Here is an 18,395-nt window from a genome sequence, read left to right as displayed (position 1 = left end):
GGTCAGTAGAGGACGGTCACTCTGCTCAGGGCTGAGTTGTGTCTGGTTTTGAGGCTCATGTAACCACTGTTAGAGAAAAAACAAAAGCGTTGCAGAGCGTCGGGCTACGGCAACACTAAACCCCTGAGCTTGCCTGAGAAGGACTACATGCACAAACCTGCTATTTTAAATATCCGAAGGAGAGAGACTCTCACTGCAGCCTGCAGCCTCGTTCTGTGGATGATAAACGAGGTGCAGACTTCCATCTGTGTCACCAGTAATGAGGAAATACATGAGTGCTGGATGGAGCAGTGAGTGACAACAACCCCGCCCACATTTAAGAGTACTGTTTGCGGTGGAAACACTAGGGTCTAGGTACCATGTCTGAAGGGTTACTGTTGGTTCCAAAGGTACCATACTGAAAGTGGAAAGTGGTGGAAACGGGGCTTTAAACTCACTGTACACTTTATTCCAGGGCTGGCTGGCCATCTTTGACCTGTCATAGACTCAGTCACTGGTATTTGTTCATTTATAAAGCCATACTGGGTGAACTCCCTTTGTACACTTGTACTGTGATTGAACAGTGATCTGACTGTAGCTACAGCTGTAGTGCTGTGATGTATCCTGTATACAGTCATGTTTGGTATTAGGACACAGCAACAGAATAACAGAGACAGAATGGAAACTTTTGTCTTTCCAATATCTTTCATATTTTGTTTATGTTTCTGTTTTTAAACACACACGTCACAGAGTTTTGGTTTGAGTGTTATTCCATCGGGCCAACTCTGCAGACTTGTGGGCTGATGGAAAGTGTTCACAAAGGGCTCGAATGCTTGGTTGATTTCAAAGTAGGACGGGTCAGAGCTGCTGCAGACGCAAAGGTTCAGTATGTGGTTAGAACAATGTGAACAATGTGTCGTCTAACAGTGTCTAAAGGCGAAAGTGTTTATACCTTTTTGCCTTCTGTGTTTTGTTCTCTTCCTCCCCTGTTTTCTCTCCAGGTGCTAACAACCTGGGGCCATATTCACAAAGCCTCCTAGTGCTAAGAGTTGCTCCTAGTGATTCTGAGAAAATTCTTAGAAATGTGACACTTCCTTAGAATTTGCCCTTAAAGTTAAGACTAGGTCCTTGTAAAATTAAAAGTTATTCAATGAGCATCTCAGACCTTAAAGAGGGTTAAGAGTTTCTTAAGCAGAGGAGAAAATGATGGAAACACAAAGAGGTTGAAGAAATATTCTCCAAACGCTGGATGACAGTGAGTAAATGAAATGTTACAGATTAGATCGTGCAGAGATAATGTGTGTGGTTGATCTCATCAGAGATACACACTCATTTCCCACCTGACTGCTATAACACCAGAAATAACATGATCACAACAATAAGATATTTGGAAAACTGGAAAAAAAGCAACAGTGCAGCAGTGATGACTTGAGTCTGTCTCGACCTTCCATCAGCAGAGTGACCACTGTAACCATGACAACACTTTCACAGTCAGAAGGTCATCTCATTTCCACTGGGTGTCCACACCTTGCAGGCTCAATAACGGGCATGTGTGTGACAACCAATCACATCTGTTAAAAGAATGCATCACACTTAGCAACAGGAGTCAACCACACCTCATCACTATGTAAAAGTTTCTGTTGTGGCTAATTGTGTTGTGTGTTGTGCATGGTGTGTGTGTGTGTGTGTGTGTGTGTGTGTGTGTATGGGAGTGGGATAGGTTGTGTGAATGTCATCATTTCACCTGGTGATTGGCAGGTAAATAATCACTTGACCTATATATGGGAGTCACAGGTGATCTACTGATGGAAAATTAGGTCAGGGGAAGCCATACAGTTTTTCAACCGTGCGTGTGGGTCTGTATGTGTAATAGAGTTAATTTGTATGTTTTACACGAGCTCGGTATTTAAACGAGTACACCCGTTTTTGTAGATGGTTTTTAATCTTTGCAAAACTTAATAAAGTATTGAACGGTACGTCATGGCAGACCTCGTTTTTGGCTACACCACGCGTTGGAAATGACTTCTGATTCCCATTAGTGGCCTTTTTTGTGGTTCGATGGCCACTACAAAAATGTTGAAAAACTCAGCTTCAATGAATGAATGACGTGGACCTGCGACACGAGAAGATAGCGCTCTGCTCTGCTCTCTGCTCTGCTCCGCTCCGGCTGAACACTGATGAATGAAAGCCTGGTGAAAGCAACCGAAGGATCATGGTAGGATTATTTCAGAATTGTTAACAACTGTGGAAGAGATTGGTCTTCTCGCATCAGGATACAGGTAAATCCTGCTACAATTCTAAATAAAGCTTTCGGTAGCAATTAATTAATATCAACATGAGTCATGTGGAAAGTAATGCATCTATCAATCAAAGTGAAGCAGGAGATGCGCTCGGTAAAAGACCGACTAAACTCACTGTAAAAGCATCGGAAGCAAAAATAATATCAAATCAAAAGGAACGAAATGCCAGGATAAAGAAACTTTACAATCTAACAAAGAATATTGAACAGCTGATGCTTTCAAATAAAAATGTGTCTGAAGTGCAAGCCATGTCTGAAATGTTTTTGAGATTGATGGTGGAAACAACGGAGTTGCATGAGTCTTTGAAACCATTAATATCTGAAGAGGAAATGACTAAACAAAATGCATGGTTTGAACCCCGAATGCACAGCAGTAGAGAAATGATGCATACAATGAAAAAATGGTCGCAAACTACAAAGGAGCAATTTAAACATGATGATGGTGGTGGTAATGATGAGCCAGATGATGGCGATGATGATGCAGTGACTCATATTAATGCTGCAACAAATACAACTATGGTTGTTGATGATAATGATCCTAATGACAGCATTTCTAATGTTGGTGATAAAACATGCTCATCAGTTGGCCGCTCCAGCCATAAGTCTTCAAGGTCATCAACCTCCTCTGCATGCCTCAAGGCAGAGGCCGAAGTGGCTGCTCTCAATGCTATGGCAGCTGCCCTCAAAGAAAGACATGCTCTGAAGGCTCAAGAGGAGCAGATCAGGCAAAGGAGAGAAATGCTTGAGTTGCAAAGTAAAATCGCTGCCCATACAGCAAAAGTTACTGTGCTTAAATACAGAGGCTCTGATGTACAGAGCTCCAGAGCTTATTCGGATGGAATGAATTCCTATCTGGAAAGTTCAAAAAGGAAATCCTCTCTCAGACCCTCTGCCATGGAATTTGTGCCACAAAGTTCAAAGCATCAGTTTAACTATTCACCAAAAGGAGACAGCAAAGCTACACTGTTGGTGGAGACTCAGCACAAGCTACAAGCTCTCAGTTCCGTCATCCACCAAGGGGAGGCAGCACAGCTAACTAAAGGATTCAACTGATCAATTCCAGCACCCAGCAGCAGGAGACAGTAAAGCTGCTATGTCAATGGGGGCACGGCCCAAGGTTTCAAATCATCCGTTTCATTATCCATCAATAAGTGGCAGCAAAGTTACAATGCCAATGGAGGCAGCAACAAAGGAAACAACTACACAAGTAAATGGATCTAAAGCTTATGAGCCCAAATTGTTTCAAGAATGCCAGCAGACATATTGTAATGCAGATTACACTCAGGAAGCCGCCACTAATTTCATGCAGGAAACCAACCAATATGCAAATTCAATGCAAGCCAATAAGGGCCAAGATAATCTCTTCAACATCATGCAAAGGCAAAATGACATCACAGCCCTGCTAGTACAGCAGCAGTCCACATTGGCATTACCCCCAAGAGATATACCAACCTTTGATGGAGACCCTCTGGAGTACAGAGCATTCATAAGTGCGTTTGAGCATGGAGTGGAAGCAAAGGCTACTAGCACTGCAGACTGCTTATATTTTTTGGAACAATACACAAAGGGACAACCCAGAGAGTTGGTAAAAAGCTGTCAACACATGCCACCTGACAGGGGCTATCAACGAGCAAAGAGTCTTTTGCAAGAACGCTTTGGAAACGAGCAAAGAATAGCCACTGCATATATGGAGAAAGCTCTTGGATGGTCACTATTGAAATCTGAGGACATCAAGGCTTTGCAAGCCTTTGCTTTGTTTCTGCGTGTCTGCTGTAATGCAATGGAGGATGTAAGCTTCATGTCAGAGATGAATATGCCATCTAACATGCGTGCTATAATCTCAAAATTACCGTACAAAATGAGAGAAAAATGGAGGAACACTGCTCATGAGCTGCAGGAGAGGCATCATCGTCAAGCAGGTTTCAGTGACATTGTCAATTTCATTGAGAGACAAGTGTCGATTGCTTCTGATCCATTGTTTGGAAACATTCAGGATACATCTAATACCTCACCAAAAAATAAGAGTGGGAATAGAGTATCACAGAACCGTATTAAAGGGAAAGGAAGTAGTTTCGCTACCTCTATTGCAGCTGTCAGTCCTGGAACTGTAACTCAAAAGCAAAAGGAGAAAACTTCATCTCATAAGCCTATGAAGGTGTCCTGCCTGCTATGTGGAGAGGGTCACAAATTGGAGATGTGCCCCAAACTAGAAAGGAAGCTCCACAGAGAGAAAATTAACTTCTTAAAGGAAAGAGGTGTTTGTTTTGGGTGCTTATCTGTTGGACACATGAGTAAAGACTGCTGTAGTCGTCCGTCCTGCCAGTTATGTCATTTGAAACATCCGACCATCCTCCATATCCATTCAAAGGAGAAGGAAATCAAAATAGAGGACATACAGCAGGAAGCATCAGGAGAGAGTCAAGCAATTTCTCCCAAAACATGTGGCCATATAGGGGCCGGAGGACAGGATTGTGCCTTGTCAATTGTGCCTGTTCAGATTAAGGCGAGGAAAGGCAGTAAAACACTAAAAACATATGCATTCCTAGATCCTGGCAGCACGTTCTTGTTGAGAACAATGAACCAAGAAAAGTTTGTGGATAGTTACATCATATCTGGATTGGAGGTTTCTGCGCTCAACAGTAACACCTACCATGAGTTGCCTGATGTGTTCACACAAAATGAGATGCCTGTGACGCGTGACAACATTCCAAGACAGGAAGAGTTAGGTGCTTGGCCGCACTTAAGCTCAGTGGAAATTCCCGTCATAGATGCTGATGTGGAGCTGCTAATTGGAACCAATGTTTCAAAATTAATGGAACCATGGGATGTTGTAAACAGCAAAGGTGACGGACCTTATGCTGTGAGAACCCTGCTGGGGTGGGTTGTCAATGGACTACTGAGAAAAGAGGATGAGGCTGAAAACAGTTGTCCCATCATTACAGCCAATCAAATTTCAATAAGTGCCTTAGAGGAACTATTGGTGAAGCAGTACAATCATGACTTCAATGAGAAATCAGCTGATGAAAGGCCAGAAATGTCCAGAGAAGATCTCAAGTTTTTGGAAATTATGAACGCTTCAGTTGATCTCAGTGACGGCCACTACTGTCTGAGATTACCTTTCAGAAATGATGATGTCATTATGCCCAACAATCGCCAGGTTGCTGAGCAAAGGGCGCTGTGTCTGAAAAGGAAACTGCAGAAAACTGCTACATTTAAGGAGGAATATGTGAATTTTTTGAACAACGTCATACACAAAGGCTACGCAGAAAGGGTGCCAGAACATCAACTAAAAGAAGATGAAGGAAAGGTCTGGTACATTCCTCATCATGGTGTGCACCATCCTAAAAAGGGAACCTTGAGAGTGGTGTTTGACTGTGGTGCCAGCTTTAAAGGAACATCACTGAACACTCAGCTACTCCAGGGACCTGATTTGACAAATTCCTTGCTTGGAGTCCTCACAAGGTTTCGTCAAGAGACAGTGGCAGTGATGGCTGACATTCAAGCAATGTACCACCAAGTAAAGGTCGCAAAACAGGATACAGATTCCTGTGGTGGCCAGATGGCAAACTGACACAACACCTAGCTGAATACAGGATAACTGTTCATCTGTTTGGTGCAGTATCATCGCCCAGCTGTGCTAGTTTTGCCCTAAGGAAAACTGCTGAGGACAACAGAGCAAATTTTCCAGCAAATGTGATTGACACCATCAAGCACAACTTCTATGTGGATGACTGCTTGAAGTCCCTGTCTTCAGAGGCAGAGGCCAAAGCCCTAGTGAGAAACCTGACAGCTGTATGCAACTTGGGAGGATTTCAGCTGGTAAAATGGATCAGCAACAGCAGGTCAGTTCTGGAGTCCACTGACGTGGAAAAAAGGGCCAAGGAGGTAAAGGAACTTGATATGGACAGAGAAAATCTCCCTGTTGAAAGAACTCTGGGACTGTTGTGGTGTGTGGAAACTGACACCTTCAAGTTCAAGTTAGCATTTGAGGAAAGGCCACCCACAAGACGGGGTATCTTGTCCGTGGTGAGCTCAGTGTATGACCCCATTGGTTTTCTTGCACCTTTCACCCTATCTGCTAAGTTGATGATGCAAAACCTCTGCAGGTTGAGCTTCAGTTGGGATGATCAAATCCCACATACATACCAGATGCAGTGGGTGGGGTGGCTGGATGACCTCCGAAACCTCAGTGTGTTCAGTGTGCCAAGATGTATCAAACCCAAAGATTTTGGACAAATCACCAGTGCCCGACTACATCACTTCTCAGACGCTTGTGAAAATGGTTATGGCACAGTGTCCTACCTGAGACTGCAAAATGAAAGAAATGAGACCCATCTAGCCTTCATGCTAGGAAAGGCACGAGTTGCTCCAGTAAAGAAGGTTACAATCCCAAGGATGGAACTAACAGCTGCTCTGCTTGCAGTCAGAGTCGATAAGTTGCTGAGAGCAGAGCTGCAGTTAGAGCTGAAAACATCAACTTTCTGGACAGATAGCACAACAGTGCTGAAATACATCAGGAACGAAACAAAGCGCTTTCACACCTTTGTAGCCAATAGGATTTCTGCCATAAGAGAAACTACTGCTGTCTCGCAATGGAGGTATGTTGGCACAAAGCAGAACCTGGCGGATGAGGCCTCTCGAGGTGTGAAAGCTGAGTACTTTCTTGTATGCAGCAGATGGATTCATGGCCCTGACTTTCTTTTCAAAAATGAAAGAGAGTTGCCTGTGAACATCGTGGAGCCTGCTCCTATCAGTAATGATGACCCAGAGGTCAAAGGAGAGGCTACAGTGAACACCATCATTATCAAGGACAGAAGGACTGCAACAGATCAGCTGATAAGTTATTTCTCATCGTGGAAAAGGTTGAGAATCTCAGTTGCATGGTTTCTCCAGGTGAAAAAGACGTTGCAGGTATTGAGTAAGAAGCGAAAGGAAATAAAAGCTTCTGTGTCCAGCAGCAAACTTGATGAGACTCATCAGAAGAGCACAGTGGAAAAGGAGATGCAAAGATTCAGAACTACACTTGGTAACCAAACTTTGTCTACAGAGGATACTGATGCTGCAGAGCAAGCCATTGTCCAGTTCTGTCAACTCGATAGGTTTTAAGATGAAATAATTGCTCTGAAAATGGAGCATCTGGAGTCAAGAAAAGCAGTCATATTTACAAACTCGATCCAGTGTTGGAAAAAGGACTCTTGAGAGTAGGAGGGAGACTTAGCAAAGCAGCAATGCCAGATGACACAAAACACCCAGTTATTCTTGCTAAAGATCAACACATCTCCACTCTCATTTTATGCCACATTCATGAACAATTAGGGCATTGTGGAAGAAATCACCTGCTTTCCAGGCTTCAGCAAAAATACTGGATCACCAGTGCTAATGCTGCTGCCAGAAAGATTCTCTCCTCCTGTGCTGTCTGCCGACGTTATCGGGGAAAGCTGGCTGAGCAAAAGATGGCAGATCTACCTAAGGAAAGACTTCAGCCCGACCTCCCACCATTCACAAATGTAGGTGTAGACTATTTTGGCCCATTTGAGGTGAAGGTTGGCCGCAGCCTCATCAAACGCTATGGGGTTATCTTCACCTGCATGGCCAGTCGTGCAGTACATTTGGAAATGGCATACTCATTGGATACAAGTTCTTGCATCCATGCACTGCGCAGGTTCATTGCCAGAAGAGGTCAAGTGTCACACATCAGATCAGATAATGGAACCAACTTTGTGGGAGCAGAACGTGAACTGAGAGAAGCTCTGTCTGCTCTGAATCACAAGAAAATTCAAAAATCACTACTTCAATCTGGAGTGAAGTGGAGTTTTAACACACCTGCTGCTTCACATCATGGCGGAGTATGGGAAAGAATCATTCGTATGGTCAGAAATGTGCTTAACTATGTACTTCGTCAGCAAAATGTGGACGATGAGGGATTGCACACTTTTCTGTGCGAAGTGGAAGCCATACTGAATGACCGTCCCATTACAAAGGTCTCCGATGATCCTAATGATCTTGAGCCCTTAATTCCCAATCATCTGCTTTTACTGAAAGGCAAGCCTGCTCTACCACCTGGGCTTTTTGAGAAAGGTGACTTGTACACTAAACGACAATGGAAGCAAGTTCAGTTCCTGGCGGATCTCTTTTGGCACAGATGGGTTCGGGAATACCTGCCACTACTACAGGAGCGTCAGCGGTGGTTAAAGGACAAGAGGAGCTTCGTTACAGGAGATATCGTCATCGTAGCAGACTCTACTGCCCCCCGTGGATCCTGGTTGTTGGGAAAGGTGTTGCAGACCTTTCCTGACACAAATGGACTGGTGTGGTCTGTCAAGGTCCAGACCAAGTGCAGCATACTGGAGCGACCGATCACTAAGATCTGTCTTCTTCAGGAAGCTGAATGAAAGACTGACATAAATTTCCATCTTAGGGTTGTCTGTGACTATGGACACATACATGGACATTATGGACTGAGACACACACTTGCACTATGGACTCATAATTGGTGCCACATTTCATAGGGTGTAATTGTTACGCTACAGTAACAATTAGGGGCCGGGGTGTTGTGGCTAATTGTGTTGTGTGTTGTGCATGGTGTGTGTGTGTGTGTGTGTATGGGAGTGGGATAGGTTGTGTGAATGTCATCATCTCACCTGGTGATTGGCAGGTAAATAATCACTTGACCTATATATGGGAGTCACAGGTGATCTACTGATGGAAAATTAGGTCAGGGAAAGCCATACAGTTTTTCAACCGTGCGCGTGGGTCTGTATGTGCAATAGAGTTAATTTGTATGTTTTACACGAGCTCGGTATTTAAACGAGTACACCCGTTTTTGTAGATGGTTTTTAATCTTTGCAAAACTTAATAAAGTATTGAACGGTACGTCATGGCAGACCTCGTTTTTGGCTACACCACGCGTTGGAAATGACTTCTGATTCCCATTAGTGGCCTTTCTTGTGGTTCGATGGCCACTACAGTTTCTGTTCCTTCCCTGCTCAGAGTTGCTCTGAGAACTTTCCTAAAGCGAGGATTCCTTACTTAAAATGTTTAGGCTAAATGAGGAGCTCTCTGAGAGTCTCAGAATGTTTGTGAATACGGCCCCTGATTGGTTTCCAACTTGTGCAGCTGTCAGTCTGCTAACTGGTTCCCTGATGCTTCCAGCCTGCCGATCATCAATAAGGGTCCTCAATAAAGGACTCTCTCTGATAGTCTGCAATTCGACAGCCCGGGCTGCTGCTCTGTTTGAGAACATTGTTATATTAAACGTATGTAGCGGGTGGTTGAGGACAATAGGTGAGTGGGAACCTTATACACTTCACTCACGTAGTTATTTTACATTTAGAAACACTAGGTTTATTAGTTGTTGCCACCTTTCTATTTGTCTGGTGAAGCTTTCTTTTTTTAGATAAGAGTTCGGTTTTTGGTTTGTGTTTTGTTTTCAGAGGAAGAGGCTTGTAACACAAAACCAGTTCAAATAACCCAGGATATCTTTTTGTTATCTGGCTTGACTAATGCGTCACATTGGCCATCTGGATAACCGCTACTACAAAGCTTGGTTATCAACCAGTTCAGTCAACTCTGGGTTTTCCTGTCCTGCCGTGAGTGTGTCAATTACAAGCAACATCATCAAAACCATGAATGAAGAAGGCTGCTTCATATCATATGAGATGAAATGGTACCACAAGTGTCTGCGACTACGAGACAGTAAAATCAGTGGTGTTGGGTGTAAATAATATTCTGTAATCTTATAACAGAAATGAAGAAATATTGAAAATACTATTCAAAAAGCCACCTTAGGCCGAGTCTTAAATTACGTGACAAGTAGTTAATGACTGATGAGGTCTATCTGACCGAAATGCAACATTTATAACAACAGGAGGAAATTAACAGTGTGTGGATTCATTTTCTATTTCTTTTTCTAGTCCTCATGACACAGGTGTCTCATGTTATTTTGAGCTGCAGTGGTGGAATCAGAGTGTAAAAGTAGCAGCACTGTCACTGTGGACTAAAATAAACTTTGCATGTGTTAGAATCCCGCTAAAATCATGTGTTTAGTGTGGAAACGATCTGTGTTTGTTAGAAGCTCTGTTTTAAAACCAGTGGAAATAGAGCCTTGAAACAATGCAATGACCTTCTATTACTGCTGACCTCTAATATTACATGGCTACTGTTTTTTTTTTACCTGAGACTGATTGGTCAGAGGTCAGGGTGTTGACAGGCTGTGATCCGATACTCTGAAGTTGACCAGCTCTGGAGGAGGTTAGCTGTTCAGCATCAGTTACCACGGTGATTTATCACAGTAAAAGAACCAGCTTTGTAGCACTGAGAACCCAGAGTTAACCCTGAAGTTATCTCGCTAACTCCAAATCCTGCTTCACAGTACAGGCCTCTGGTATTCTTATACTGGTTTGTTTAGATTGTCCCATCCTCCCCCACATTAGGAAAACCTTGTGTTTAAGTTTGGAAATAAATCCCTTTTCATTTCTACACTTCAACTCTCTGTCAATCACTTGATATTTGTGTCATTGTCTTCTTTTGTTTTCTGTTTTCAAAAGGGTGACACAATACCTGTTTACCTGGCGTTTGAAGTTATGTGAAGAGTGGAAAAAAAGAGTGGTTGAGAGAGAAGTTCAAACCCATGATGCCAGGACGTCTGGAGGTTTCAGATATTGTTAGATCATCTGATAAGATGCGACTTCGTTTGAAACATAGTGACACCCTCACAAGCCCACCTTTTTCCCAGGTTTTTCTTGTGGGCACATTTACCACCTGAGTAAAACCTGTAGCTCTGTGGGAGGGAGGTTGTAGCATCTGTTATTTATCGACCTATAGTGCTCAAAAACCTCAGGAGATGGACACGCTGCAGATCACGTTCATAATTATGTTCATACTGTAGCCGCCCGTATGTCATTTTCCACTGCAACAGCCTCATCTGTGTTCTGCAGACAGACTTGCCTTTGCAGGCACACCAAAGAGTTCGAAGTTATTGAGATAACATCAGTGGCTGAGTTTACCTCTCTTTGCAGGTTTTTCCTTGTGCACACACTCAGCTCCACGTTGACCCTCCAGCAAACTCCCCTCGCACACTTCCCATTTGATGACCGTCTCCAAGTCTGAGGGTTCCTCTTTAACCAGGGAGGTGATGCATCCAGCTGCTCCTCCACCCTCCCATGAAGGTTTCTCAGGCTGGGCATGTTGGTGGGGAAAAGCCTCCGCTGTGTCATGGCACTTGGGGGAAATTTGTGTGGGTGTTGCCGCACCTACACCTGATGATGACGAGATAAATGAATAGAGAAATGAGTGGGTAGACTTCCTGTGCACGCCAACCTGCCGCTCTCCAGGGGCGAAGCGTCGCCTCTGTTATCCCTCAACACATTTTTCAGTTCAATTCAAAGACACTTTATTGGTGCTGCCAAAGCACAATGAACAACAACTGGAACAAACAGGAAAAAGTACAGTTTTTAAAATGCAAACGATGAAACATTATATTAACATTACATTGCAAAAGCAACAACCATGTCAATAATAATATGTAACGCAAGCTGAAACTTGCTGAAACTTACTGAAACTTAGCGAGTGTGTGTTGGTGCATGTGTAACATTTACATGCTGCTAAATGGATTGCTCTGACAATAAAGGATCTGTCTATTCAAAGTCCTACTGACTGTCCCAGAACAAAACATGGTGAAGCAGCGTTTTGTTATCAAGCTGCACAAACCTGGAGTAACCTCACAGATGATGTCAGACAGCCCCGACTCTGAGCATGTTTAAGTCAAAGCCAAAAACATTCCTTCTTTACACTGCCTGCTCTACCCTGTGATGACTGCGAAGAAACGAAGAACGAACAGGTTTAATGCGCACCATCCAATTTCATCCAACAAAACCTCCTGTTCCTTCTTGTGTATGAAATGTGCTGTACAGATAAAGCTGCCTTGCCTTAACATTCATTCTGTGAGTGAGGGGACTTTTAAAAATCTTTTGATCACTGTCAAAGGTTACTGGAAAATCTGTTGAACCTAATGCTGTGATTGCATGGTTTGGTGTATGTCCACCCACAGTCCCTCTCTCTTCCCGTGAAGAAACCGTTACAGCCTTTGTTACCTTATTAGCCAGACGTCTGGTCAAGTGGAAGTCCCCAACACCTGCTTCACACACTCTGTGGATAAGGGAAGTCCTTAATTTTGTCGAAGTAGAAAGAATCAGGTGCATAACGAGGGGCTCCTTGAGGAAATTCTGCATGACATGGGATCCCTTTTTTGTGTATGTACAATCTAACTATATAATGATGAAAACTCTGTGTGTCTGTTCCACGTTTTTCTCCTCACTGACTTGGTCAATCCATGTGAAATTTGGCACAGTGGTAGAGGTAAAGAGCATGGATACCAAGAGGCGAAGCTCAACAGAACGGCCCATAGCAACAGACTCGCCCATGGTTTTGTCCTACCGCCGCCATTTTGGACCGTCAGCAGACTGCAGCAGACCCGCTTGCATACAAAAACACACAGACAAACTCAAGTATATCGCTATTAATTATGCTTACAATGCTACTCACCTCGTGGTAGCTTGGTCACAGCTGCTTTTTCACATATTTGTAAAGCAAAATATAGACTTTAAAAAAAAACAAAACAAAGAAAAACGGCCTAGATGGCATCTCTACATATTACATCCACTTATGAGAAGATTAACTTAATTACTCCTTCAAAATCACCCCATAAGCCAATCTACCAAAAAAAAAAAAATTCAATATTTTAACTAGAAACATATTAATGGCGACGTCACATAGTCAGGAATAAAGATTTATTTACAGTTTGTACAGTAAGGGAACAGTAATAATAATAATATATAGGCTTTTTAATATGATATATTTTAATGCTAAAGCAGTAATCTGTTCTGATATAAATGGTCCAAGAGGCCATATATATATATATATATATATATATATATATATATATATATATATATATATGCATATATATATATATATACATATATATATATATATATATATATATATATATATATATATGTATGTATGTATGTGTGTGTGTGTATATACATGTATATATATATGTATATGTATATACAGTGCCCTCCAAAAGTATTGGAACAGTGAGGCCAATTCCTTTATTTTTGTTGTAGACTGAAAATATTTGGGTTTGACATCAAAAGATGAATATGGGACAAGAGATCAACGTTTCAGCTTTTATTTCCAAGTATTTACATCTGGATCTGATACACAACTTAGAAGATAGCACCTTTTTTTTGAACCCACCCATTTTTCATGAGAGCAAAAGTATTGGAACATGTGACTGACAGGTGTGTTTTGTTGCCCAGGTGTCTCCCAATTACATTGATTATTCAAACAATAAATAGCACTGAATGTCTGAGCTCAGTTTCAGATTGGGTATGATAGGTTTTGCCTGTGCAGACTGCATTTAGAGGTGGAACCAACATGAAAACCAGAGAGCTGTCTATGGGTGAAAAAGAAGCAATTGTGAATCTGAGAGAAGATGGACAATCAATCAGAGCCATTGCACAAACATTGGCCATAGCCAGTACAACCATTTGGAATGTCCTGAAGAAGAAAGAAACCACTGGTGTACTAAGCAACAGACATCGAACAGGTAGACCAAGGAAAACATCAGCAGTTGATGACAGAAACATTGTGAGAGCTGTAAAGAAAGACCCTAAAACAACTGTTAGTGACATCAGCAACAACCTCCAGAGGGCAGGAGTGAAGGTATCACAATCTACTGTTCGCAGAAGACTTCATGAACAAAAGTACAGAGGCTACACCAGAAGATGCAAACCACTCATTAGCAAGAAGAATAGGAAGGCCAGGCTGGAATTTGCCAAAAGGTACAGAGATGAGCCTCAAAAATTCTGGGAAAAAGTTTTATGGACTGATGAGACAAAGATTAACTTTTTCCAAAGTGATGGAAAGGTGAAAGTTTGGAGAAAGAAAGGATCTGCTCATGATCCCAAACATACAAGCTCATCTGTGAAACACGGTGGAGGTAATGTCATGGCTTGGGCTTGCATGGCTTCTTCTGGGACGGGCTCTTTCATCTTCATTGATGATGTAACACATGATGGCAGCAGCAAAATGAACTCACAAGTCTACAGAAACATTTTGTCTGCTAATTTAAAGAAAGATGCAACCAAACTGATTGGGAGATCCTTCATCATGCAGCAAGATAAGGACCCAAAACACACTACCAAAACAACAAAGGAGTTCATCAGGGGCAAGAAGTGGAAGGTTTTAGACTGGCCAAGTCAGTCTCCAGACTTAAACCCAATAGAGCATGCATTTTACCTGCTGAAGAGGAGACTGAAGGGAGTAACCCCCCAAAACAAACAACAACTGAAAGAGGCTGTGACAGAGTCTGTTTGTCCTCAAGAGGAACCTGCTCCAGACTTCGAGGATCACCCTCCTGAAGTGAGAGATTTGTTGAAAGCTTGGCCGAAAGTGTGTTCAGGGAAACTAGGGAGAACCACGGTGGAAGAGCATACCATCTTTACCACTGATGAGGTTCCAGTCCGCTGCAAAGCATACAGAGTGTCCCCCTACAAACGCCAAATAATAATTGAACAGGTGGAGCAAATGTTGAAAGATGGCATCATTGAGCCATCCCAATCCGCCTGGGCATCACCAGTGGTTCTGGTCCCAAAACCTGACAAGACTCCCAGATTTTGTGTTGATTTCAGGCCACTAAATGCTAAGACAAAGCAGGATGCATATCCCATGCCCCTGATCCATGAATTACTGGAGTCCATGTACGGAGCAGCAGTCTTCAGCACCCTTGACTTAAAATCTGGATACTGGCAAGTGGCAATGGCGGAGGAAAGCAAAGCTAAAACAGCTGTTATAACACCTGTAGGCCTCTTCCAATTCAGATGCATGCCATTTGGCTTGAAAAACGCAGGTGCAACCTTCCAGCATCTGATGGAGAGGGTCCTGGGGGAGTTGAGAGGGCGGATTTGCTTTGTGTATATCGATGACATCATAGTCTTTTCACCCACTCCAGAGCAACATCTCAAAGATCTGACAGCCGTGATGGCAAAACTTCATGAGGCCAACTTAACTCTCAATATGAAAAAATGCCATTTTTTTTGTAGAGAGCTGAAGTTCCTTGGTCACGTAGTATCTGAGAAGGGTGTACAGGTGGATCCGGAGAAAACAATGGCAGTGACAGAATATCCAACCCCCACCAATGTTAAGTCATTGCAGAGATTCCTTGGTTTAGTTGGATGGTATCACAAATTCATCTCCCATTTTGCCGACATTGCAGCTCCCCTCCATCGTCTCACTAGGAAAGATGTGGAGTGGGCCTGGACAGCAGAAAGCCAGCAAAGTTTTGAGCAGCTGAAACAGGCCCTGGTCAGTGCTCCCATCCTAACCCAGCCAGACCACTCACTTCCCTTTGAGGTGCATACAGATGCTAGCGAGGTAGGCCTAGGAGCTGTGCTAGTACAGGTTACTGAGGGGGGTGAGAAGGTGATAGCTTATGCTTCTAGGGGATTGAGAGGGGCTGAGAGTAACTACTCCACTTCAGAAAAGGAGTGTCTGGCAGTAGTGTGGGCTGTGGAAAAGTGGCGCCATTTCCTGGAAGGAAAGGAATTCACCGTCTGCACCGACCATGCTGCCTTAACCTGGGCTTTCAACTGCCCAAAAACCTCATCACGCCTGACTCGATGGATCCTGAGGCTCCAACAGTTTCAGTTCACCGTACGATACAGAAAAGGTCTCCAAAACATTGTCCCTGATGCCCTCTCCAGAGCCGTGTCTCCCCGCAACACCTCTGCAGCTTATGTAGCTGTAAACATCTACAGAGATCCCTCTGACCTCCCAATTTCTTTGGCAGAAATACGAGAGGCCCAGGAAGTAGATCCGGAAGTTAAGGACCTGGTAAACTTGGACTCTGTTAACAGTAGACCTGGCAGGGTTGGCTTCACCATGGTGCAAGGACTCCTGTACAGATGTACAAATACTAGCTTGTAGTCCCTAAAACTCTGGTGCCCAGTTTCCTGGAATACTATCATAATCATCCTTTAAGTGGGCACCTTGGCAGACTTAAGACCCTCTTGAGAATTCTGGAGGTGGCATGGTGGCCCTCAGTCCGAAAGGATGTGTGGACCCATGTAAAGTTTTGCCTCACCTGCCAGTCCTACAAGGCAGAGAATCAAAAGCCTGCGGGTTTAATGCAGCCCACTAAAGTTGAAGGAGCCTGGGAGAAGCTGGGAGTGGATCTTATGGGTCCATTTCCTCGCAGTAAGAAAGGCAACCGATTCCTTCTTGTCATCATAGATTATTTTACCAAGTGGGTTGAGTTGTTCCCCCTCAGGGACAGCAAAACTCATCGCATCACAGCCATCTTGAAAGATGAGATCTTTACGCGATTCGGCGTTCCTAAGGAGCTGGTGTCCGATCGAGGTCCTCAGTTCATAGGCCACGAAATGGGAAACCTCTGCAAGACCTGGGGAGTGACACAAAAGTTCACTACAAGCTATCATCCTCAAGCGAATCTAACAGAACGAGCTAACCGAACGATAAAGACCATGATTGCATCTTATGTGGGAGACAAACACAACAAATGGGATCAGTGGGTCAGAGAGTTCCACTTTGCCATCAATTCAGCCCAACACGAAACCACGGGAAAAACACCAGCCGAACTAGCCCTGGGAAGGATCGTCAAAGGCCCTCTGGAGAGGATGATTGGTTCACCACCTGCGCCACAGCAATTTCCTTATAAAACCCTTGAAAGACAACAACAAATGGCTGAACATGTCATGAAGAAAGTGGGACAGAGTCAGGCCAGACAAGCTAGGTACTATAATACCCGGAGGAGAGGTGCACATTTCCTGCCGGGAGACCAGGTCTGGGTGCGCTCTCACCCACTCTCAAAAGCATCCGACAACTTCTCATCCAAGCTTGCGCCTAAGTGGTCAGGTCCAGCTGTAGTGTTGAGAAGGTTAGGCCCCATTAATTATCAGGTACAGTGGAATGACCACAACAAAAGGTTGGATACAGTCAACGTGGTCAATCTGAAGCCCTACTTCGGGATTCAGCCTCCGATACCTCCGGCTGGGGGGGGGGGGATCTGTGACAGAGTCACCTAATCATTAATTAATGCAGTTTAAGATGTGGAGATATCTGGGAAACAACAGATTGTTGTCTTCGATTATGTAAAAAATAAATAAATAATTCCCTGTACATGTATAAGGATAAGATGGGGTATCCGCTGTTGTGTGTGTAAATTTCTGTATGTGTAAAATGATAATTTACAAAAATGGACGAGATTATTTAGGGAGGAAGAGGCGGAGAAGACGGGAAAAAAAAGAGGCGGAGAAGAAGGGACCGGGAAAAGGAACAATAGAGCTGGCGGACCTAAACGTTAGGACCTGAATATAAAGTAAAAGTAACGAGCTGTGGACATTAAGTAAATTAAAAAGACCATTAAAAAGAAACCCATCAGTGGTTACCTTAAAGACCCGTCCTTTCACGGTATCCCAGCTGGACATCTCGACCTCAGAGGACGGAGCGTGTGCCCAGGACCAAACCGATGGATTACTTTCCCTGATTGACTGCGCGGGCCCTGGGTGAGATCGTTTCTTTTATATATTTTTCCTGGTATACCAGAGGTACAGCGATCGATCGCATATTTTTGTTTTTTCACCGGTTTTTGCTGTGTGGATCTGCGCTATTTTTGTTTGACACACATGGATGATTGACTGTTTCGTTTGCGTGCGCCACGGACTCAAAAATAATCAAAAGACATTTAAAAGTTATTGAAAATGGACAGTATTGTATTTTTCGTTAGTTGAGACTGTGAGTTTATTTTGGGGATTGTAAAGACTGAGATTGGTTTTGTGATGTGACCTTTTTTTTTTTTTTTATTTAAGCCTACGCATGACGTGCGTGTAGGCGCTGGGGGGAGGAATTAATTAAACGTGTGTTATTTGAATTTATACACTCTGTTGAGAGTTTCATGTATCTTTATTCCTTAATATTTGTGGTTGTTTTTTTTGGGGGGGATAAATATTTTTTATTTTTCCCAAAACTTTTCTATTTTCCTGAAAAGAGCCCCCCTTGTAGTTAACGTTTACTTGAGAAAAGGTAAAGTGTT

General features: G+C 43.3%; 1 protein-coding gene across 2 annotated transcripts in view; it reads right to left on the bottom strand.

Annotated features, from left to right (window-relative positions):
- The window catches only part of LOC117265630 (uncharacterized), a 29,892-nt gene that overhangs the window by 8,679 nt on the left and 2,818 nt on the right, over positions 1-18,395 (bottom strand). For both annotated transcript variants that reach the window (XM_033640218.2, XM_078171425.1), the window contains exon 2: positions 11,284-11,535. In XM_033640218.2, the coding sequence (XP_033496109.1) occupies positions 11,284-11,535 (252 nt within the window). The remainder of the gene's footprint in view (positions 1-11,283; positions 11,536-18,395) is intronic.

The sequence above is a fragment of the Epinephelus lanceolatus genome, chromosome 10 (genome assembly GCF_041903045.1).
Source record: "Epinephelus lanceolatus isolate andai-2023 chromosome 10, ASM4190304v1, whole genome shotgun sequence".
Classification (NCBI taxonomy): Eukaryota; Metazoa; Chordata; class Actinopteri; order Perciformes; family Serranidae; genus Epinephelus; species Epinephelus lanceolatus.
The sequence above is the reverse complement of the archived record's forward strand: the minus strand, read 5'-3'. Positions and strand labels throughout refer to the sequence as shown.